General features: G+C 36.9%; 1 protein-coding gene across 1 annotated transcript in view; it reads right to left on the reverse strand.

Annotated features, from left to right (window-relative positions):
• SCAF8 (SR-related CTD associated factor 8) overlaps positions 1-26,047 on the reverse strand; it is a 52,421-nt gene that overhangs the window by 20,159 nt on the left and 6,215 nt on the right. The window contains exons 2-6 of the mRNA XM_066179055.1: positions 11,677-11,760; positions 10,155-10,199; positions 6,670-6,831; positions 3,754-3,910; positions 2,485-2,615 (exon numbers count right to left, since the gene is read on the reverse strand). Coding sequence (XP_066035152.1) covers positions 2,485-2,615; positions 3,754-3,910; positions 6,670-6,831; positions 10,155-10,199; positions 11,677-11,760 — 579 coding nt within the window. The remainder of the gene's footprint in view (positions 1-2,484; positions 2,616-3,753; positions 3,911-6,669; positions 6,832-10,154; positions 10,200-11,676; positions 11,761-26,047) is intronic.

Below are 26,047 nucleotides of genomic sequence, written 5' to 3' on the forward strand. Positions count from 1 at the left end.
CCTATATTAGGATAATCTGTGTCCTGTAACAACACCTGTACAGAGAAAAGAACTGCACTGTGGCAAGCTCCACTTCATGCCAATGCAACCTGTTCACAGAGAGAGCTTGCACCAGTGTCTCTGCACAAGCCACAAGTGAAATCTCATGGTCAAACTCAGATGTGGGTTGACAGAACACAATACTCTTGCTGTGTTAAAGAAACATAAAAAGCAAATGTACAAAGCAATCACTTGGTCTATCTTGATTTCCTTACTTCAAATTCCTATCTGTATATAATCTTCTAGAGAAGCTATCCTAATGAGGAAATAAAAAGCTTTTTCATGTGGAGATCAGTTTATCTGTTGAATAGAGATGCTTCCACAAAATTGTGCAGATTTGCCTTCAGAAATATTAACTCTATGGAAAGAAGGTCTCCTAAACCACTGTGGAATTAGAGGAAGCAGCTCTTTGACATTCCTCCAGATAAATCCCTAGAGTCTTATCTTTAGATATTTATGGAAAAAAGGTTGAGCAAATTCAGGTAGTTCAAACTTGCTGACATAAGTCCCTGATTACCCTTACCTTCAACACATATAGGTTTCCCCACTGAACTCTTAAAGGGTTCAATCCCTCCCTTCACTAGAAACTTCATAAACTGATTAGGTTGAATATCTTTTCTACAATGCATCAAGAATGTGTGACCCTTTTTCAAGATTTTTTAGAGTTACTTTCTAATAATGTGAAACAATTCTTCCCATTCTTTCAAAAACAGTTATACAGATTTCTTATACAGCAGAGCCTCTGAAAAGGCTTCAATTGTTGTTCTACCTCAGCAAGATCTTTCCCTAATTATTACTGCAATAGGCAAAGCTGAAGAGTTCCCCCCTTGCCCTCTTTTGTCTGATACTGCTGGTCCAGCCTGTGCATTGCTCTCAGTAGGAAGGAATCAAACTGAAGAGGCAGAGATGGAGACCCTAGAGTGCAAAAAATCCTGGGTGGGCACCATTCTGGCTGTTTTCACATTCTTGTTGATCACATCTTTCTTAGTTAGCCCTCTATTATGTCTAGACTCTCAATTTACCTGCATGCATTCTCACCCATAAAACACAACTGTAGGATTAAATCAAGGTCTTTGGAGCTGGGGAGCCAGGGAGAGGCTGTGGCAGATGGAATGGTTTGGAGAACAAGAAAAGAGAAGGACAGCATGTAAACAAATATCATAGTTCCTCTACCAATCTGCATGTACATATTTATTGTGTACCCAGTCTGTCTCTTCTCTTCTGCTTAAGACTATTTTGAGCTAAATATCCAAATGTTATTTCTTTGTGATCTGCTTTCTTTAAAATCCTAATTCCCTTCTCATCTTCATTTTTTTCTTTTGCTTCATTTTCTTTTTCTATATTCTCTAAGCAACAATCTTTAAAATTACCTCACTGACTTTCCACATATTTACCATTCTCATTTCATATCCTTTCCCTGTTTAAGAGCTTGTCCACTATTTTTTCATTCATACTTCACAAAGTATCCCACAAACTCATTTTGCTTTGCTTTTCAGTGATTTTGTTTCTTCCAGAATAATCATATAAAAATATCCCTTCAGTTGACTTATAAACAATTACAGACAACTTTAGTTAGCTAAATACTGTAAAAACAGTCTCACTAAGTAAAGTTGTTATTGCCAGCACCAGAACTTTCACTGGCCACTGCTTCTCATTCAGATGTGTGAGATTTTTGTTTAGTATGCCAGCAGGTAAAACAACCTCAGTCCAAATAAAAATCATAATGCCAAAGTTATGTAGGTGCCATAGCTCCAGCACAGACTGAAAAATGATTTATTTACATTTTTACAGAAAGCCAGCTGTGTGTGCTTAACTTATGTATTTGCAGATTATGAGGACAAGCAGTTCTTGTGATGTTGGACATCAAGACACTTTTAGAGTTGAGCATTTAAAAATTGAAGAACATAGTAACTTCCAAAATCTTATTTTTGAATGCTGCAAAATAAAATCTATGTTTAGCTGATTGAAAGAGAAAAAATGGAATCAATACACAGTACACTTCCTGAACAAGTTTGCTCCCATTCTGCATTTCTGTACAATGTTTAGCTCTTCTTCAGGCATCCAACTGAGACACATGCTTTAATGTGCATTCTATTTTATATCTATATCCACGACATCTTATTGTTGCTCTTGATTTAGTCATCTGCAATAGATCTGTACTTATCATCTATATAGACAAGTATATATTACACACCATCTTATCTGAAATCACCTTCTGAGACACTTTTAAGGCTTTAAAGGTGCTGGCTTTAAAAAGGGCTGGCTACAATAGGTAACAAGGAGTTTTAATTGACCTGGAACTTACTTGTGATGAACAACCTCATGGAAAAGTGAACATGGATACTGGACATAAATAAAGGAGATACTAATGAAACCATTCCTTACCTGTACCTTAAAGACACAAAGTATCAGACAGTCTACAGTGCAACCGTCTGAAATAGTTACCTGTTGGCCTTGAGGACTCTGTAAAATCTGTGCAACAGCAGCAAGGGTGTCCGTGTTAGCTATCTGAGATACCCAAGGATCAGGTAAACTCTGTGCCACATTGGCTGGGGTAACTGGAGTCACAGGTGTACCTAAAAAAGAGAAAAATCAATATGCCAAAATATTTTAACACAGAAACTAAAAATAATGTTAGAGAAGAAAAAAAACCTGCTGTTATTAAACACTGAGAAAACACATAAATTGAAACTATTTTTCTGACACACACACAGAGCACACAGAAATAACACAGACTCACACCAACATTCCTCAAGTAGCAGAATTACTTTGTGTTAGTATAGTTCACAGTTCTTTTCACTATTGACCTATTGGGACTACTAACAAAAACACTGATGAAGGCAAAATAAATAGGTTTCACACAGTATTCCAAAATATTCAGTGGAAACTACATATACCAAAAGATAATTGTTAGCAATCTACTTGTCTGCTAGTCTGAATCTCATTGGACTTGCACTCTATCTCTAGGAGGAGTTTTAAAGATTCTACTAAAAATTTCAACCTGCACCAGCTGGATTCATGAGGATTGCTTGCTTTATTTTTTCTCAAGAGAAACACTGAGACTAAATCAGCACTCTGATAATTAGTTTCATGCCAAGAATCCTCCATACCTGCAAATACTTTTGCATTTATGGCTCAGAAGTAGAGATACACCAATGAATGCTAAATATGACTAGATTACAGTTTTAAAAGTCAATCTGAATTAGAATTAAAGACTTATGATTCCAACAATCCAATATATAGTCATACTATGTAGAAATAAAAAACACTGAGTTGGAAGATGCAGAAAAGGCACTTCAAGATCTGAAAATCTCACATATTTGCTTTGCCAGTGAAAACCAAGGTGAATTTGTCCATCTCATTGCTTTTAAGCATGGGATCAGCAAAAGGGGGGCTACAAAAGCAGGCGCCAAAAGCCATTCCTATCTGGCCAATTTCCCAAATATCCCAACCCCGAAAGAAAAAATTCTGATGAAGAGAAAAGGTAAAAATCCATTTTCCTGCCATCTACCTACATAAGGCAGATCCTCAGAGCACAAAACAATCAAGCCCACATTGCTAATACTGTTTTCCTGTTTCCCTGATCTTGATGGTGCCTGTAATATACTCCTTTCTAGCATTCAAGTGAGATATTTCAGCATGTTAACAGGCAACATACCAAAGCTGACAGAAGTGTTTTGATTCAAAGTATGACTTCCATCTGGTTTTGTTTACCTGGCGTATTGTTGCTCATAGCAGCTGTAGTGCTGGGCAAGACAGGGGTCACCACGGGAGGAGGAATCCCAGCTGCCATATCCAAGAGAGGCTGAATAATTTCACTCTTGAACACATTATTCTTCTGCCATAAATTTAGCACTCTAACAATTTTACTCTAAAATGAAGAAAAAACAGAAGATCTGAGTCATCCTTATTTTTCTTGTTGTTATTGATTATGGAATTCTTAGCTAGCAGCTTTAATTTGTCTAGACTGAAGGGCCTTTAGGTTTGCAAACAGTAAGGACAGTCATACTGGGTCACACCAAAGTTGTCTAAACTATGAACCTGAGACTGATCCTAGGCAACAGCAAAGAGCTACTGCACACAGGTGACAATGTTCTCTCAACCAAAAATGTGCCTTTAGTCCTGGACGATGACATGGAAGGAAAAACATTTTAAGGAAGCATTTTAAAGCATTACTAATAATTAAAAAAATGAATTATTAGTTTCCTAATTTTTTATAGTTAGCATATATAAATGCAATTCTGTTCTGCCCATGAACCAAACCCATTTATGTGCACTGAAAAATGGGCATATACTGCTAAGATTGATAAATATTTTTATTAGAAAAGCAGCTTCATATTTTGCAAGCTGTCTTGATGAAGTGAGGAATTTAAAAGTTTAAACTGCAACACAATTAACTGCCTATTGAAAATACATAGTTGTATTAAAAAAGGTGGAACATGGAGAATGAAGAAAAACCCAAAATTAAGACTTCATACAATTCCATTAGCTGTAACTCATTGTTCAGCTTACATTTCTATTACATTTTTTCTATTACAATAGAAGCATTCTATTACATCACAAACAGATGATTATTTTGATCTGCTTCTAGACTTTTTTTCAATAAGCTTCACTTCCATCAAAAAGGAAGATTTTGCTTTATTTTGGGGAAAAAAATCAGTTGCACTACAAAGAGTAGGAAATTCTTAATAGGATCTGGCATTTGCTGTCACAAAGATGGTTTAATTACTTGAGTTCTGTAAACCAAGAACACAGAGCACCTAGCCAGTGTTCAAAACAAAGAAAAAGAAGTCTGTTCACCCAGAACTACAAGAGAATACCTAACTATAATAGAGAGAAGTGCTGAATTTTCACTGCATGGAAGACGCAATTTAGAGTTCCCTTAAAAGAAATCACTGAAGGCTTCCACACAGCATTTTGGTTTCTGAGCCCTTCTTCTTTGAAGTCTATATTATAAGCAGTCCTTGTCAAGTCCACCAGAGGCTCTAACTTCCCTCATCTCTCCAGAACAGGAATATGAAACTGGTTCTGTGGCTCAGTATCTACCCACACCTTGCACTTTCTCTGGGCAAAGGAATCAGCGAGGTGTTTTTGTTGTTACTTTAAATGAAATGATATTGCATTTCTGCTTGATTTAAAAACAAATTCTACATTTGTGCATATGAAGATAACTGCTGTGTTTCTCCATTATGCCTTTCAACCAGATTAAACATCAAAATGCTACAAACCAGGTACATACCTTGGTTTCTGACAGCTCAGCTTTTTCCTAGGCAATGTATAGGATAACTACTTTCACAGCACAAAGGCCTTCAGATAATATTGAATCCATACGCAACACAGCAGCAAGACTTAGGATTGAAAAGTACAATTTTACTCTGAGGTGAAAAATATCCCAGAAATGAACCTGACAGGACTTTTCTGGATACTAAGTAGACTAGGTTTTACTACCTCTCTTCACATCAAACACCTCTAATGCAATACATTAATTGCCATGCATTGAAACATCACAGAACAAACAGTGCTATTTCATAGCCTACAATAAATTTATTACGTATTTTTTAAAACCAGACACAAACTGAGTACTTGCATCCATCCTTGTTCCAACCTCTCTTTCTTCAATACATCAGGCTATTTCTGTATTAGTGTATTTCCCAAAGTAGCAAGCTAAATGAGTTTACAAAACACACTAATACTGCTAAAGGAATACAACTGAATGAATAGAAATATAAGTTAAAAAAAGCATGCCTATTTATATAGAAACATAGTAAAACACTCTGGAATTGAAGCAGCACAAGTTAATCACACAGAAAACCTAACACTACACTGGAAAAATGTCATTTAACTTAAATAACCTGTTCAGCAACACCTCAGAACTCAGCTGAAGAAGAGAAGATATACATCCTTAGCCAAGTTTATCCAACCAAGTAAAATTTGCACGTCCCGACACATTTTCCTGTAGAGGTCCTAACCCTTCTGAAAAGGCAGAAATCCTAAGACAACACAATGGCTGAATGTGCCTTAATCACCTTCCATGGATGCCTTGAGTTGTCATATCTCTGGTTGAAAAATACAGCTGTAGGAATGCATGTAACTATTCTAAATATAACTCTACCTGAAGCATCCAGCCTCACCTACTACTTTACCTAATGATGCTATTACACAAATTTCTGTGAAGATGAAGCCCTTGGCATTCCCCACTTTTTTGCAGTTATTCAATAAGAAGAAACACTACCTATTTTACAATTAGAGACAAATACGAAGCAAGTTAAACTGCCTGCATTCAGCTATTTCTAGCCAATCTTTTAGAATCAGAATTTGGTGGCTATCTCAACTGCTGTGATCCAAGGGAACAGCTGAACTAGTGGGTCAAATTATTCAACTTAAACCTTATTTAGCTGCTGGATGATCATAGAATCAAAGGAAAGATGAACTTTTCAAAATTCTAATTAATCTCATTTGATGTATCCTTCCAATCCCTACCCTAAGACAAGCAACATTAAGAAATACATATACAGGGCAAGTTTATAAGTAGACCCCCTCCAGCAAGTAGAAAGTGAGATTAAAATCTTTATTCTTTATAGATGATATGCTAAAGATTGTTATAACTAGAAAGATCAGCAAGTGGTTTACCTTGTCATCACCAGGACAACGGTACAAGTTCTGGAAAGTGCTGATGATGTTATTGCTGAATCTTGGTGCAAACACATCCTTTTCTTGTCCAAACTGATGCCGGGACTGTCTCACAATGGAGTCAATGACATACAGACCAGGCACCTTGTACTCTGGCTTGCACTATAAAGAATGGCAATTCAAAAGTAGCATATGTGAAAAACAAACAAAACCATTAAAAGCAGAGTAAATGTAAACAATTCTCTCAATTTTTAAGTGCACTCAAGTATACTGAAATGTTCTCTATTTAATGAATTGTCCTGGAAAATGAAACTTTCCCAAAAAGCATCTAACCTCTAATGTTTAAATTATCACATCCATATGCATTCTGAAGATATGTAAAAGGTGTAAAATCAATTTCTCACCGCTAAAGAATTAACCTTTAAAAATCTATTAAAAAAATTTAACACACAATCCACATATCCATTTAAAATGTACACTCTATTTTAAAAGTACTGCATAAAGCATGATCAAATTCTTGACAGTAAATTTGGAGTAGCTGTAAATGTAATTCAGGATAATTTTTTCCTTCTTTATGATCAAAGAAAACATTACAGTTAAAATTTGTTTACTTTATTTTACATTGTTGTATTTAGGGTATGGTATATCCTCCCCTGTAGAAGAAAAAAATATTTATGGGGACATCTGTTTGGTTGAGAATATAACAGTGATATTTATTTTACAACTCTGGAAAACTTGCATAATTTACAAACACTATGATATTTATAAGGCATGTATGCTAACTAAATACTAATTACTTATGTAATTTTGCTTTCTTAATAACCAATGCTAAGATTTTTGTCTTTTAATTGCAGAGTAATTACACCACATTACTGCAACCAGATCTAAGACAGAAAAAAAATGTGGTCCAAAAATATAATAAAGTCATCATCGGAATACACTATGTTATGGATTCACTTAATAAATATTTGGTGTGTAACACACAAGGTGTTATGGAAAACATGGGAAAGGACACCCTTTTCCTCTCTGGTCCTGTAGACATATTATGCAACACAGTTAAAAATCTTTAATGACGTGCCAAACAAACACTTCAGAATATTAATTTTACTATGCCCTAGATACAAATGTTCTCTTTAGAAAAGTGTTGATTTGATAACACCTGCAACCTTTAGAAAGCCTTCCTTCAGTGCATTTAAGTATGACATTCTTCATTTTTAGAATGTGTGTGTGGCATCCTTTTAGGAATATGTGTACACCATTAAGCCTAAACTGGATATAATACACTGTTTTCAGAAAACCACTTCAATGTATTGTACCTTCTGAAATTTTATTCAAATTATTAAACAAGAGTATTCTGCATACAGAACAGGTATACAACTTTTCACAATATTCAAATTAATAAAGGTCACAGATTTTTAAAAAGAAAACTCAGGACATATATTAGGTGAAATAATTTAAAACATGGCACATAAAGCAAAATATGATAATAATGTAATAATAATATAGATTATATGGAAAAGGTAATAAAATACATGCAAAAAATTAAGTAAAAATTAAAACTGGGGCAGTGAGCCTGCATATCCCTAATCTCAGACGGGACAGCCTTTACACACAAATCTTTGCTTACTTTCTGAGTGAGTAATCAATAAGGTAATTTGATTACTCAAAGAAATTAAGTCTGGCTCTCCAATGGAATAATCTCACATATACAAAATGTGATCATTTGACCCCTGAAGTGATCTTTTGCCGAAGAATAAAACAATCAACAAAAATAACAATAGACCAGTGAGTTAAGCATCATAAAATGAAGAATGTAAGTAATGGGCAATTATTTTATCTGAAGTTTCAGTAACCTCACAAAATTATGAAATAAAATACTGGAGCTGTAAAGGATGAAGAGCAAACTAACTGAGATGGCACTGACATCACTCTGGCCAGGTCTACAGCAGATTTTAATGGAAGATCCAGTCATCCTGAGCTTTAACTTGAAGTGACTGCTTGCAGAAAAACATCCAATTATTCTGCAAACATACAATTTAAGCCCTTTAATATCAAATACATAGCTTTCATCTACTTATCTCTCATTCTACTAAAGCAAGACGTTACTATTTAAAGTTATTATTAAGTGGTACATTTCACTAAATTGTTCATGAAATAATTAAAAACCCCACAGCAAGACCACCAAAGGGAATCATCTAATCCAGGGTGATCATTAAAAGGTTATCAAGAAGAACATCCATCTGCCTTCTCTAACCAGCAATGAACAGTGCAGAACTACCCCATCGAGCAGTACTGGACACTGAAGGCAAACATATAAGGGTAACTCAAAGTAGCTTGTGGAAGGGCCATGAACAATCAGTCCCATTTCTCAGAGATGGAAGAAGTCAGAGACAAGGACCCAAAAGATAACTACTTGAAAAAAAAAAAGCAGTGTTGGTAAAACACACTACTAGTCTTTACTGTGGCTTTGAAACACATACATGGCACTTTTTTCACACAGGACTGATGTACTAGTACCTAAATGTTTCATTCATAAATAGTTCCAAGACAGATAAAAACACCAGGCTGAAGCTGAAATGTGTTTACACTGTCCAGCCACTGGCAAAAGGCACTGCAGAGTACAGTGGGCAACAAGGAATAAAAGTTAATGAGTAAGACAGGTTACTAATACAGAGCAATCCAGACTGCTTTGTAAAAAGAGTAACCGAAGGAAAATTGTTTCCAGCATTGCAACATTAACAGCCTAACTTCTCTAGCTTGTTTGTCAAAACTAAATTGCAATTTGATTATAATTTACTGCTATTTATAAAGAGAGAAGAAATTCAGTACCAAAATGACCAACCAACCAATCAGTTACAACACAGATAAGCAGGGAAGACTCACAAAATTGAAACCACACATTTCCAACTGGAAGCAAAATGCTGTTTTACCCAAAAATAATTAACTGTTGCAAGAAAAGGAAGTGCTATAAATTTCTTTGCTAGAGAGATTCTTTAAATTAATACTACCATCTTCCCAAAAAGTAATTCTAGTCTAGCCATATAAATATTTTTTGTTTTAATTTACTTGCAAGGAGCACCAACTGAAACACTACATCTCCTGCTACAAAAAAGATGAGGCTGAAGGTCATCTTCCCTTCAGCTTTAAAATCAATGGGAAAACCTGGCAGAAAAGCAAAAGCACCTGTCACTAGCCAAACAACTGTCAATTGTTTTGCTGTTAGCTATTCACTGACAGTCTCTTTGAACATTTAAATACACAGAGAAGTAGTCTTAAAGTATCCAGTAGTCACAGTATCCACAGTGATTCCAATCAAATTATATTTGAACAAAATGAGAACAAAGTATCTGTCATTCTGCATCATGGGTTATGATCTGCTGCTGATTATTAGCAGAAACGGAACATGACTAAAAATGGAAATAAAGTAATATGTGCTAGAAATATTAATTCATATGTGTACTTAAACTCCCACTTTACTGACTTACCTTTTGAATGAATTTCTCAACACTCTGTACAACATGCTTGTAGAACTGAAAAATATAATAGTATTTCAATAGAGAAAATCTGAAGATGCATATACTTGTTCAAATATTGATAGCAAAACCAGAAGCAGAAACTTTAGATTATTAAACAGCAATCCAATACCTACATCTGAACATACAATCTTCCTTAAAACACTTAACAGCATATAAAAGAGCTAATATCAATGTTTCTTCTTTTTCTTGAAGGTTCTTTACACTGGATTTTTTGAATAGCATGCATATTTATTGAGACCTAGGAGAATAACAATTGCTCCACCAAAACAGTTATTTCACTGTACACGACTGAAGATGCTCACCTAATGTTACTTAACATGGAACTTCTCTGCATTTCATAAATAATAGCACCTACTGCATACTTTTTCTTTGAAGCTGGCCTGTCTTTTGTGGAGTTGTTTTTTTTAAATCTCACATATAATCATAATGGCTCTAAATCATGTTAATAATTGAGATAACCACTTTACACAATTAAATGTTGTCATCGGACAAGAGTGGAAGTAGGATTTCCAAGTTGATTTCACAATAAAACATTTTGGTATCATTTAACTGCTTAATTAATAGAACCATCTGTTATGATTTACTACTTGTTTGAGTTCAATACAAGTTTTAAGCATTTCCATTATACTGCAACTTAACTTTAACTTACAGAGACATACTTAAGAAAGCCACTGAATTTCCCTCTTCAGTCATCAAATTACTCTTTCCCAATTACGCAAAACACAAATACGGATTTCATTACCTCAAAACATATCTGCATTGTCAGCAAAGGAATGTAAATAGAAAGAGCATAAGTTTGGTCTGTCCTCTTTTCTACCTCTCCAACTTTCACTGAGCTTCCATTTGTTTTAATGCTTAACACTAGTGGCATACTTCTTTCCTTCACCATTTTTCAGGAACCTTTTCTGCTGTGCCATTGTTTAGCAATCAGTTTTACTTTGTGGCAGGAATAATCTTTAATGAGTGCACGAAAACTAGAACTTAAAAACAATTTGTATCCAAGCAACAGGAAAACTGAAGTCTATGAACAATATCCATGAAAAGCTATGCTAGGAATTTAGAAAAATGAACAGTTGTATTGATCCAAAGGCATGCATAAATTCTGGGGAGGGAGGAAGGGAGAGAGGGGAGAAGGAAGGGTGAACTGTAGTAACAAGCATGTCAGTGTTTCCTTCTTAAACTGAGTTTTAAAAGGAAATTTTTTTTCCCCTGTCTTTCAGATCTGATAGAATTCAGATAAAGTCAAATTGGTGTAATTCTTTCTCACATATGACAACCAGCAAATGAAAGTCACAAAACACTTTTAGCCTTCTGCTGCATTCCCAGATATCACATATGATCATAACTTGGAAATTGTACACACAGGGGAGGTGGAAAATTCTGAAGCATATTCTTTAGACTATTACATGAAATTATTCTGACATATATGAGAAATGTAAAAGTGGTCAAAAGAAGTTAACTTATTTCATACCTTTATAGCCTTGATTGCTGCCTTGGTGATCTGTGTCATTTTAGCTTTAGAAATGGGTGGCTTATAATCATTTAGCGAGTACAACTGCAAGAAAAAAAAATCAGAAATATAATCTGAAGTTGTAACCAGAATACATTATTTTTCCATAAGAAAAATACCATTTTTGATTTTCAGTGGACATTACGTATTAAGCAAGAAAAGACATTTCCATTTAAGAAAAAAAAAAAAAAAGCTCAGTGGCATAATACAAGTTTCAAAATGCTTATGGAGAACAGGTTTTTCTTGGCAATGGTCCCTATATATTCACCTAGCCTTACCACCACTACATACAGGAGGCATTTCAAGTGAAGTTACAAAATAAATACTTACAACATGCAAATATTGTAGCTTTTATTAAGTTCTCCAGGGCAAAGACATTGATATACTTGAATACCTTTATGGAAGTGTATCAAGACCTTAACGTAGTATATTCATCATCATATGCCTGCTGGATCAGGTATTTTCATTTTCCATTAAACAAACAAACAACAACAAAATCAAGCCCAGTGAGCATGAGCATTTAGCAATTTTGACACTTAAAACAGACTGTAAAAAAGTCTAGGCTTCCTTCATTCACTGTATTAACTCAGGAAAGTAATATATCAGAAGTATTGCAAATGTTTAAGCAAAAAACCAGCGGTGTTCTCAATTTCAAGTAGAGAGTCTTAACTTCACTAATATCTAACCAGCAAAACAACCACAGCACACAGGCAGTGTAATTTTGCAACAATGCTCTCCCTGGATGCAGTATTAACTCGGTTCATTTGACTGGTACATACATCTCCCAGAAGAAGCAAGCCAGCATGAGAAGTATTCATCAGAAATTTGCTGCCCAGTGAAACTTTACACTAACTAAATTCACAGCTATGACTGATGGGTTGTAATTAGAAGCAACTCCTTCCCAGGGCTATTTACTTGCTGTGAAAATCTCCACTTACCCACAATATATGATTTTGAACAAAATGCTGTTCTTTTCTCCTTCAGCTCTAAGTGTTATAAGAGAAGGCACTGGCTGATATTTGCTACTTTCAGACAGAAACAGAGCAGACACAAAATGCCAAACCAGATTTAAGGATGATTATTGTGAATATTGATCTATTTTTGTTTCCAACACGTTTAGAAGCATATTAGTTCAAAATTGGAGTTCTGATAATAGGAATGATCATCTATAACTGAATTTTTATTTCCTTCCCAGGGACAGGAAGAATTGGAGTTCTTCCATGGAACAGTAAGTGAAACAGAAACAAAGTCAAAACCCCTCTCCTCTCCTATATAGCCTGAGAAATGCAACATAATGAACCCATACAGATATTTAAAGTATTTTTAACCTCCTAATATTTGCTCAATTTGTGGCAAACTGCTAGCTCAGAAAACACAGTTGCAGAATTGTTTATATTTTATAAAACAAACTCTAAGAGTGAACAGGATCACACAGTGGAAAGGATTAGACAATCCTAAATATAAGTCATGTGCCCCAAGTTGCTTATAATGATTTATCATTGAAGGTAAAAAGTAGATATTCTTTCATCATACTTGAGTTTCCAAGAGACAAGGATTTGTTCTCCTTGCAAACATGAGATTCTTTTGTTCTATCCTTTCCTGTCAAAACCACTTTTAACCAAAACCTCCTAGAGCTGTCAAAACACAAAGTGAAAAAAATTGGTTTGTCCAAGCATAAGTGTCTGCCTTCTCAGCTTGAAAGGATTCCCATTAAAACTGTGAAATTATAACCAGTTCACAGCTAGACATCCATTTTTAAAACAACTGCTACTACTCCTCACTAATGCTAATGCTAATTGCTGTTGCAAAGTATTCTGAATTATTTACATGCTGCTCACACAATAAAAAGCAATACATTTCTAAAATGTAGGTATATGAATGCTCTTCACCACTATGGGGGAAAGGGAGAAAAGAGGCAAAAAGACCCAAGAGCCTCCAATCAGTTTCTTCTCTGTTTTCACAAAATCACTAGGTTGGAAGAGACCTTCAAGACCATCGAGTCCAACCCAGCCCTAACACCTCAACGAGTCCATGGCACAAGTGCCACATCCGGTCTTGTTTAAACACTTCGAGGGATAGTGAATCCACTGAACAGACCATTCCAATACTTTATTGCTCTTCCTGTAAAAAACTTTTTCCTAATATCCAACCGGTACTTCCTTTGGTGCAGCTTTAGACTGTGTCCTCTTATTCTGTCAGTTGCTGCCTGGAGAAAGAGACCAAACCTCGACCTGGCTACAGCCACCTTTCAGACAGTAGAAGAGAGTGATAAGGTCACCTCTGAGTCTCCTTTTCTCCAGGCTAAACACCCCCAGCTCCCTCAGTCATTCCTCACAGGACTGGTGTTCCAAGCCCCTTGCCAGTCTCGTTGCCTCCTCTGCACACACTCAAGCATCTCAACGTCCTCCCTAAACTGAGGGGGCAGAACTGGACACAGCACTCGAGGTGTGGCCTGACCAGTGCCCAGTGCAGGGGAAGAATGACCTCCCTGCTCCTGCTGGCCACACTATCCCTGATACAGGCCAGGATGCCCTTGGCCTTCTTGGCCACCAGGGCACACTGTTGGCTTATGTCCAGCTGCTGTCACCAGAACCCCCAGGTCCCTTTCTGCCTGAGCACTGTCCAGCTACACTGTCTCCAGCCTATAACATTGCAGGGCCTTATTGTGGCCAAAATTGCAGGACTCAGCACCCAGACTTATTAAAGTTCATCCTACTGGACTCTGCCCATCCATCCAACCATTCCAGATCTCTCTGCAGAGCCCTCCTACCTTAAAACAGATCGACACACACTCCCAGCATAGTGTCATCTGCAAATTTACTAATCAAAGACTCAATGCCCTCATCCATGTTGTCAATAAAAATATTGAACAGAACTGGCCCCAGCACAGACCCCTGAGGGACACCACTGGTGACAGCTGGATGCAGCACCATTCACCACCACTCTCTGGGCCTGGCCATCCAGCCAGTTCTTAACTCAGCAAAGAGTGCCCCTGTCCAAGCCATAGGCTGCCAGCTTTTCCAGGAGTGTGCTGTGGGAGACAGTGAGCTTTACAGCTCACTGTTCAGCTTCCAGTTACTCACAGGTAATTACCAAAATGTAATCACTCATCCTGGCTACTGTTTGGCTGGATGTTGTGCAACTACAGCTTAACTACTTCTGGGAACACTACAGCACCAGAAACTTTTTGTTTATATACTGTTTCTTAGCAGAGTCATTTTGGTTATTCCTGGTCAGCATTTCCAAGCCCAAAATACTAATTAAAGTAATTTACAGGTACATGAGCAAATGTGAAATCAGCCTATATTCAAGAAGCCAACCTTGTCAGTACAAAAACAGTCCCAGATGAGACTGGCACAGGAGCTCCTTCACCTGCAACACACACAACTGTAAGGAGGAAGAACCACTGACTCACACAGGTACTCACAGGCACCACACCTGACGAGGCCATCAGCTTTGAAATAAACTGAGCCCTAATGGGGCAGTTCAAAGCATCAAGGGAGCCACTACACAGTGCTGGGAAACAAGCAAGAGTTGCACACAACTGACTCTGAGACATCGGCTGTCTGCACTCAGGTATCTCAGCACCCCTTAACAGGAATACGCCAAAAGCCAACAGGATAACATGGGTTGCTGCCAACATCCCAATACTTTATTCCAGGTAGCAAAGAGGCAAATTTAGCATTAAGGACTGATAATTCAAGGAGGAAAGGTGGTGGTGGAAGGGAATCAATATAAAGAGTAAAACAGTACTTCTGCAGAGAGAGGTTTTTTGGACAATGGATACATCTGTTACAGATTTTAACAGCCATTTAAAAAACTCACAGATCCCAAATTTAGTACCTGGAATAAGACAAGAAAAGAAATAACTCTTCAAAAATTATTTTCCTTAATTGTCTTTAAGAAGCTTTTAATTTACTACAAAACATTTTGTTCTGAAAAGTTTATTCAAAAAAGACTGGTGATTGCCTTGACCCAGGTGCAGAAGGACCATGCACTTGGCCTTGTTCAATATGAAGTTTGCATGGACCCTCTCCTCAAGCCTGTCAGGCTCCTTCTGGATGCCATCCCTCAAGTGTACCAATTCCACCTCAATGCTGAGGTTGCATTCAATCCCACTGCCTATGTCATCAAAAAAGATATTCAATAGTATCAATCCCAGTGTGGACACCTGCAGGACACCACACTGGTCTCCATTTGGACACTGCAGCCATTAACTACAACTCTTCGGATACTGACATGCAGCCAGCTCCTTATCCATCAAACAGTCCATCCATCAAATTTATTTTCTCTTACTGTTAGGCTGACTAGAGAAGCAAGACTTGGTTGACTCCCTAGTAATGAAAACTTCTGTTTTTCCAGCATAGATGGTCCTTTTAAGACACTTGGAATTTGAAGAAAAAGGAGTTAAAGACACATGTATTATTGTAAAAATTTGTGTTTATATCCTAGCTTTATTTTTCCTGTATACCCTTTCCTACAGATGTTTGGCTAAACTAGTTTGGTCTCTAAGACCAGTGCCTTAGTTTTGTAAGACACTCATGCTCATGTGCAGAAGTTAATGGCTTGCCCTCACATAAAAGAAGTCTTTAAATAAACCAAAAAAAAAAAAGCGCAACATGGCTAAATAGTAAAGCCAAGGAAAACTCTCTGAAATAAAAGGATACACTTGAGAAAATCAGCAGTAATATTCAAAGGGATGGGGAGGAGTGAGAGTGACCATAAGCTCTGGCTGGTAATGTACATGCAAGATAGTGCAATCAAGTTTGAGAAATGAACAGGAGAAAGCATGAAAATCAGCGCTTTTTGGAAGACAGAAGGATTAGCAAATCCACTGCAGTGCTTGTCCAGGACAATCAGCACTTACAGGAGGACTCAAAGGAGATAAAGCCTTACAGAAAAAGATACCACCCTCCACCACCCCCCCCCCTTTTTTTTACATCTACACACTAAAGCAAAACTGATCTCACACCAGAATCCTTCAGAAGTGTGTTTACAAGAAGGTAAATAAGCTCACAATGTGAAAAATAATGAAGTATTAGAACAGAACTCAAGAATGAAAGACTTGGCAGCTTTGATTCATGATCCATGCAGCTGTTGTAAGGAAAAGCCACATCTCAGTATATTGCTCTTCTTTGAACGACTCCATGAGCACAGTGAGAAATCACTGATATAAAACCAACTGGACCACCAAAACACATTTACCAAAGATCTCTCACAAAAGGCTCCCACGAAACCAAGCTTCCCTAAACAGGCCCTTGCATGACAAATAACCCAAACAATTACCCCTTAAATACAGCCAGCAAACAATTTGAATGAACAGTCATTTGGTGCATGCTAAAGGGAACCAATAGAACCCACTTGTGTCTGCTGTCACCTATATTCTGGTTAGGATAAAGTCAGACTGTCAAAAGCTGAAGAGGAACATCAGTGACACTACCAAGTAATAATCAGGCAGACAAATTAAGCCCAAGTACACAGGAAGTACTGGACACTGGCTTTGAAGCTGGCTATTGCCATTCAGCAGAGATCTGCTGATGCATGAGAGATTGCATTGAAGATACCAACTCAGGACTAAACCAGAAAAATCTCAGTAGTAAATGCAGTAAATGGACATTCAGACCCACATTATTTAGGCAATAGTACTAACCTACAGGGCACTCTCAACTGTACAATCTCCAAGGTCGGCATGAAATCATCAGGGATAACTAAAACTGTGGAGAAGCTTTCAAGTGAAGAACAAAAGTTCTTCAGCTGGTGAACAGGATTACAAAGGAGAGGTATATGTCAATACAACCTCAGTAGTGAAGATCAACTGGGAAGGATCTTCCTCACCCAAGGAGCACACCACATGAGATGAGCAGGGAGAGCAAGCAAGAGTCAGCCTGGTCGATGTGGTTCCAAACTGCCCAATGTGGTTGTCCTCAGCCTGGAAGGGTAGCTCTGGCATGCCCCAGAGGGAATTGACTCAGAACCTAAACTGTCACCATGAACTTGCTAAGTCTGTGCCCTGATACCATAATGAAACACACCCTCTTTTAAATAACTGTATAAATTACAGTCAGCTATCTGTATTTTAGCATAAAACATAGCTCTCCATTTAAAAGGTCTTATTCAAATGAAGTTCGGGCCTTATCACATCAAGCAGCTGCATTTTTTTCACAGTAGAAATACAGTTCATTTCAGAGGGTCGAAAGTGAAACACTGTCATCTTCAAGTGCCAGATAAAACCAGAAGTTTCAGAGGTTTTGAAAGAGGCTACTTCACATTTACAAGCTGGAAGAACAAAGAAAGTGAGCAGACAGAAACCCATATGTAAACTTCAGAAAAACATGCTTTAGAGCTGAGCTACCATATGATTGTGTGAATTATGAAAAAACCCCTTGCCACTTACTGCTTTTCTGGATATACATCAACTCATACGAAACACTTCCTCACAGGCAAAAACTTATCAGTATCTTTAAATGTCTGATTATTACTGAAAGATATTTGACCACCAACTAAAACTGTTTTTTTCTAGCTATCTTCCTAAGTTACTTGTTGTAAGGATTTGCAAAGTGAATGTTTTTGCACCAAGTACAGACATTTGCTGTTGAAATCTGAGGCATTGCTGTGGAAAGCACCACACAGTGTGGAGTCTCTTTTTAAAATGTACACTAAGAATTTCTCTCCAAACACTGCACATCTATCACCTCCTGATGCACATACATAATAAAACCTAAATTAAAAACCCCTTTACAAGTTATTTTTCCTATTCATTTAGTAACTGATTTTGCAGCAGAAAAAAGAATATGCTGATCACAATCAACCCAAAATTTATCTCCCATCTATCCTACCATTTAGAGAGAAAAAACAGTCTCTTGATATTTGCCCAGAAAAGAGCACTGCTCCAGTGATCTATGTATTCACCCAAGAGTCACTCTGACACAAAGACTCTCCTAAGCAGTCACTGCAACACAAACACAACATCTGGGAGAATGCTGCTTCAGATAAGATGGAGTGACTTACAATAAACTGAAAGGTTAAACCCTGATTGAAAAAAAACCCCAACAAAACTGCAAATATACATTAAAAATTTACACAAAGCTTTGTTTCGTGCTGTCTGCTCTTGAACTACAGCACATTACTCCGAAAATTAAAGATGAAACATTTTCTCTATAAATGCAGATGGCATTATCACACAAGGACAAGGATGGAACAAAGACTAAAATTCTTCAGAATGTGGAGGGAAGAACAAGAGGGGATGAGGCAAGAGTTTCACAACCATTGACAAGCCACAAGGAGTCTGACTGTACTGGTAAGGTAAACCATTTTCAAACTGTTAGCTCAGGTTTTGAAAAAACAAGTGTTAAATAATGAAGCCAGAAAGAGCATTAACACATGATTCTCGTTTGATCTTTGGGAATAATTTTATTTTCCTCTGAGAGAAAAAGCATAGCCAAAGTAAAGAGAATACTCTCAAGTTACTGTAAAAAATGCCAGTGTTTTTTTCAAGACAGCACAGTTAGGAGTAGCATTGTCAATGACCATCTATCAGTTTATTCTAGAAAGCTGTGGACAAGACTTTTCTGCCTGCCTCAAGCATTTTAGATGACTGAACATGCTCAGCTCCAAACACATTGCCAACAAATACAAAACAACATTAATCTTCTCAACCCATTTAAGCTGAAGAAAACACCAGATAAAATTTACAGTGAATTTCTGTGGGGGGAAGTTGTTTCGCTGGTTTCCTGTATCACGGTTCCATCCAACCATGTCCTACACACACTGGCATTTTGATAATTAGGTGGGGGACAATCAATAAGCCTTTGACAGAAATAAGCATGTTTAATTAAATACTAAATATAAATCACAGGAAAACCTTACAGGGAAGACCTGAACCTGAATAGCACTTCAGGGACAAAATGAGTGCACAAAGATATACTGGCTACAAATCCCAATCTACCTCAATGAAAGCAATTCCCAGGGTCATATTCTTGCAAAGTAAGAATCAGATGACAGCCAAATGTCCATGTAAAGCACATAACAGCTTATTACACAGATAGCATTAGAAGTCTTAAAGATGATCAAAGTAATAGTGCTAAAAGTGGTTTCTAAGACTGTCTCTTTCCTACAGAAATGTACATCAACGTCTCAGGACCAGGCCAGCAATTAAAGCCAGTTAATTATATTCACAATCTGTATTTTCCTCTATCTGATAAAACAGTATAATGATTTGTACAGCAAAAAGTAATGATGGGGAGAGCTAAGACACTAAATAACAGGCCATATTCCAGTGTACATAAAGGTTAGCAGCATTGTTAATATTCCTTTTCCCCAATATAATTTTAAATAAACCAAGCCCTCTTTCCAAACTTTGGGAAAAAATAAAGGTTTGCTCAACGATCTAATGAGCTATATGAATTACATGTTGGGACTGGGGGGAAATGCAAAAGATCAGGCTGATGCCATACATAAAGCAGTGAATTTCTGCTCTGTATTCTTTTATTTAATTATGTTAAGAAAAGTGGTCTTCAAGAGAAGGCCTACTGAAAGCAGGGAATTTATCAGCATATTTCAAATTTTCATCATTCACTGTCACAAACAATAGTTTTATCATTGCAATCATAATTAAAGAAGTACTTAAAGTGAAATCTACTGCAAATGCCTGTAAAAAGCAAACTACTGCATACAGCTGTAGTTTACAAGGCAGTATTACACGCAGCTAAGTAAGCTACAGCCTAAAACATCTCAAGTGAAGACCAGACATCATGCACATGAACTTCCATCCCTGAGGATGGGCAGTCACTTGCAGAGCAAGTTACTACACATATCTGAGGAAGGCAATGGGACACTGCACTTCTACAAAGCCCAGGACTTAATTCCAACATCTTTCAGTGCTCTTATTCAATAGGCAAAAGAGCAAGACAGCTGTTCCTGTACCAAAACTTTGAATAAAAAATAGAAAGAAGTACTAACTTTATTAAAATTTTAGAAGTTTCATAAATAATATATCCTTTTTTTAATACCTCTGCCACATCCTATAAAGACAAGAAAAGCAGCTAGGAAATAATTTTTCATATAATTTTGCCATGATTTTAGAAGGCTTGAAAGCTGTGAACAACCTATAGTCTCATGAGATACAAAGGAACAGATATTCACACAGACAAATCCCTGTAACACTGATACAGCAGCTAAAGGAATAAACATGTTGATGTTGATAAACCAGGACTCAGCTCATCTCCTAAGTATGAGATTATGACCAGTGTGAGGGGTATCAGTTACAAATCTCTCCACAGAAATATTTTTGAAGTTTTCTCTGGCTGCTACCAGGACACAACATTAGAAAGACATCAAATAATGACATGACACTAACCAGACATCATATATACTAACAAGTATCTGCAATTTCAATGCAAAAAAAATCAAAATAAATACTTAGAAGTCAAGCCAAATACATACTAAATTAATAAATGAGGTTAACTTCTTTCATATTTCAATAGCATTAAAATAAATTAAATCCAATTGGAAATACAGAATCACTGAATCGCTCACTAAATATCACCACACTGTGAAGAACAAGAAAAGAGTATTGTAGTTTATTGCTTTTAAAAAAAAGGACACTTATCAACAAATTTCTAAGTTACATTTTACACACCCTCCTGAAATTTAACTTCTTGGAAAAGTTACGCAAATTGCAGGCCCTCATCTCTCAGGGAGTAGGATTTTAACTTGATGCTCAGTAGGACCTACCTATGAGAACTGTTATTTAAAGCCTGTCAGGTCTTTGTTACCCTCAGTGCTGCATAAAAATGTTTAAATATATACCATAGATGTGCATGCAGGATGACCAGAATGGCAGATGCTCCTTTCAGCATAAGGTATTTCAGTTTGGAAGAAAAAAAAAAAAAAAAAAAAGTTCTTTCAGTTATCAACCAAGATGAGTTGCCAAAATTCAACATTAAAAAAGTACAGAATGAGTGGGTTGCAACACAACAGCAACTACTTCAATACAACTGTTTTCAAAACCAAAGTGCATGACAAGTGTGTTTTAATTAACATAAAGTAATAGTCAATTTTCTTGATATTTAAGTTCATGTTCCTTTAAAAAAAAATTGAAAGCAACCAATGACACTCACATGAAAAACTCAGCCCCTCCCTACACATCAGTTGCATTACACACCACTGTTTATGCTTACAGAGGACATTTAAATATTCATGCCAACTACTGCACAAGCAAGTGAAGTAAGATGCAAAGGTAATACAGCAAACCCTCCAGCCCATCAGATACCAAAGCACACGAAGTCAGGTGTAACCACCACTGCATTTGTGTAGTGCTTCTCCTTCTTCTTTTAAGGAAACACTATTATGACTTTCAAGTTTACTGAACCCAAAAAATTTGAGATGGAATGACGAAATTCCATTTTAGTTTTTACATATTTGAGCCACCAGCCGATTTAAAATTTTCTTTAAACCCTCACCATTACTCCTTTCAAAGAGAGCTTCTAAGTTCTCTTGGTACAGTCTGCTTTGTACAAAGATGAACATAAAACTGGAATTTAAAGAAACCACCTGGATTTGGTTCCACTTTCCTGAACTCCACACAGCTCCAAAACAGATGCTTACTTCAGATAGTCTCTAGAACATACTCCACTTGCTCTCAGCTATTTTGAAGTCATAAAATACAATTCCCCTTTTTCTCTTCATGGTAACTTGGGGTGTTTGCTGCATGGGAACAAAAAGCTTAGAAAGACCTAAATGGACCAAATGAAATAGGAAGGTAAGAGTGAGCACTTCACCAATGCCTGAATTCGCAATAACAGAAAGCAAGGATTGATCAAAAGATACAGATGAGTATCACGTAAGAAAACAAGGAAAATAATGGGAGCATTTCACTTCAAGCAATTTTCTCATCTTTCCTGCCATATGGCTAATTTCCATCATTAACATATTATCATTAGTACATAGCTAATTCTAGATCAAGAGGAAAATGTATCAGCTTCTGTCACAATGTCTGTCTTCACAGATTTCCAGAGGTGAGCTTGGGGGCTGCCCACAGTGGAGAAGTACCCTCTGTCCTTGTTCCAATGCACTAGTTTGGTAAGGTGTGGCATAACAGAGTTAAAAGCCTTAGAGAAGCCTTAACTACAACCACACCTCTACAATTCTGAGATATGAAATATATGAAAGGATCTTAAACATTATAAAAAACAGACTCACATGTTTTCTCTGCCAACTGTTTTTAGAGCTCATGACAAAAACTGTCTTGTTGTGTTGATTTCAAAATATCTCCTTCGATATAGCTTAAAACCCCTGCATCCACAACGAAACTTGATGATTCAAAATTTAAAAAATAATCACAGTTTGTATAGGACTGGATTTCTCCAACCAGTATATTTGTCATATAAATAGTCTTCACTTCCTGTTAAGTGCTTAAGTGCTCCACTTTATACTCGTGAAAATTAAGAAGCAAGTGGTTACTACTGCATATCTGGTAACCAAGTTCTGAAGATCAACATGATTTCTGAAGCTATTCTTTTCATGTGAATCAGCTTTGTCTTGCTAATATATCCAGGAGATTCAGTATTCTGAAAGACTTTGATTTCATCAGGTCTTTCCACTGGGTTCCAACAATCTGGTTAATATATTCTAAGCTCTTTGGACTTATCCTCTGAAGTCAAAAACATTTATAAGTTCGATTATTTATCTTTTTAAAACTGCAATCACATCACTAGCAAAATATGAGGACTGTATTTTTATCTATCATACTAATTTCTAAATTATGCACTGAGAGCTCCATAAAGTCCTGCCACAAGGCCAACATTTTTAAACCAAGAGTTTTAAAGCGAGAGCAATTTACAGTATTTTGCACTTCACAGAAAAAAAACAATAGGGTAGAAAGGAAAGAATGCATGTAATTAATTCTACTTAAGTTTCTGAAAGTAACTAATAAATACTGAAGAAAAAAAAAAAGAAAAAAAAAAGAAAAAAAAAAAAAGAAAGCCTTACCACTCAAGTTTAAACTAATTATTTGGAAACACTTGAGCCCTAGACTGAACCGCTCAAGATGATGGACCTTCTAAATTACCTTTCCCAAAAATGCATGCTATTTTAATAATAAATTCCAATTCAAATATGTAAGACAGCTATTCACTTCCTTGCATAAAGGTACTGCACCTTGTTCAGCTGTTACAATTTTTTATAGAGCACTTCAATCTTTCAAAACTAATTTTATAAACAGTACCTTATAATAAAAAAGCCCAAATCTACAAAAATAGGTGGCTTCAAGGACTCAGGTGTTGTTACCCTCCACCGTTTTACTGCTCAGCCACCATCCACCCAAACCACCATTCCTTGTTACTACTGCTTCCTGGACCTCAGCTCTGCCACTCTTCTTTGGGGCACACCTTCTTTTGTGCCTTCATTTTAAATGGGAACCAGAACACTCTCTGCCAACCCTCAAAACCATCAACAGCAAACACATTAACAAAGGTGCCAAGCCTCACCTTCCACACACGTAGTTTAGTAAATTAAACATGTGCATTATATTTCTGAATGTCAAAGCATCAGCCACCCACTCATACAACCAAGGGCAGGAGAAAAGAACAACTTCATGCAATCAAAAACTGTACCCAGTAAAACCAGCTAAGTTATGTAGGCAAACTCTTGCAAAAAAGAAGTGGAAACGAAATGGTAAGTTGTTGTATATACACAGTAGTCACCTTTGCACAAATGGCAGCTCACTTCCCAAAAGCCTAACAACAGAAACAGCAGGCTAGTACAAGAAATAGGCATTTCTGGTAGGGATAAATCTGATAGAGAGAAGGACACAGTGACAATGCACTCATTTCTTCTTGCTTCCTCCAAATATTAACAATTCATTTTAAACTGTATTTATAAAAATAATCTCCTTTTGATGAGTGCATACAGCAAGAATAGGTAAAATGAATATTAGTACCACAGCAACTGGACATCACGTTTTGCCTTAAGGAACATGTACCCTAAAGTGTAGAAGCAGCTCCTGAACAAGGTTAACAAAATAACTAACCAACTACTGCTGTTGCCAGTGTCCCCAAGAAATACTGCAGAAAAGTAGCTCCAAAGAAGTAAAAAAAAAAAATAAAAATGGAAGACTAGAAACACACGTGGCAACTTACTAAAAGTTCCCAACAGGAACAAGGACTAATATCGTTTTGAACTTTTTTCAAAAGCTGTTTTTGTTTTTGTTTTTGAACTTTGAAAGTCAAGCTCACTGAACTCTGGATGCACATATGAACAGCCAGTTATGCACCACTCTCCCAGGCCTCAGAGTGGAGTTACACCAGTGGCTGCTGAGGCCATGAATGTGGGCTGTAACCAAGGCTCAAGGAAACACTCAGGGTGAATCTTTTGGTGGCTGTCCAGAGGTAAAATGATGAACCAATTTTACAGACAAGAAAACAGAAGACCTCTTCCTAAGTGAAAAAACTTTCTTATGGGAGTAATTTAAGTACCTCAAAGCATTTTTAAACCTTCCTTGTCCAAAACTTTTCTTCTGAATGGCTTTTTTTCCTGTAAGAAAGCCTTCTGGATTACTAGACTCCACTTCTACAACTGCCATAGGAAAACAAACTGTTGGTCATAGAATGGTTTGGGTTGGAAGAGATTTAAAAGTCATCTAGTTCCAACCTCCCTGCTATGGGCAGGGACACTTGCCACTAGCCCAGGTTGCTCTAAGTCCCATCCAACTCAGCCTGGAACACTTCCAGGCCTTGTAAAGGATGGGGCACGACTCAAATAGTGGCAAATTCAAACAAGACTTGTTAAGATAATTTCAAGTACTCTGTCAAAGATTGCAGCCCCAGGTATAATTTTGGTAAGCAGGTGACAACCAAAGGATCTGAAATTACAAGAGTTCAGAAGGGCATTTGTTTTAAAGTGCAAAATGGCTCGCTGCTCTCTAAATGAGTAGCAAGTAGAATCAATACTTCTAACTATCCAATTACAACTCCAGAGAGTTTGCAGAATCTGGAGAGTTACCCAACTGCTCCAGGCTCACAAGGATCTGATCTTGATCACAGTTTAAGAACAAATTTAAAGTCTATGCATCTAAGATTGAAAACCTATCAATGTCTGTACTATACTATTTCACTAAAGAAAGGAGGTTCTTGAACAAGAGATGCACCAAAATAAAACCAAACCCTAACATTTTGGGCCTTTAACACACACTTGCCATGAGCATGTCTTTACAAGGCCAGAAGTCAATGTTTTGTGGCCGATGAAAATCAAAGGTCAGATCAGTCTTTGAAAGTGTTATATTAAAACTGCAAATATTTATTCAGCACGCATGGAGATATTTAACCAGGTGAACATC

This window comes from Chamaea fasciata, unplaced genomic scaffold, assembly GCF_029207755.1.
Source record: "Chamaea fasciata isolate MVZ Bird 193981 ecotype frontalis unplaced genomic scaffold, bChaFas1.0.hap1 SCAF_3, whole genome shotgun sequence".
NCBI lineage: Eukaryota > Metazoa > Chordata > Aves > Passeriformes > Sylviidae > Chamaea > Chamaea fasciata.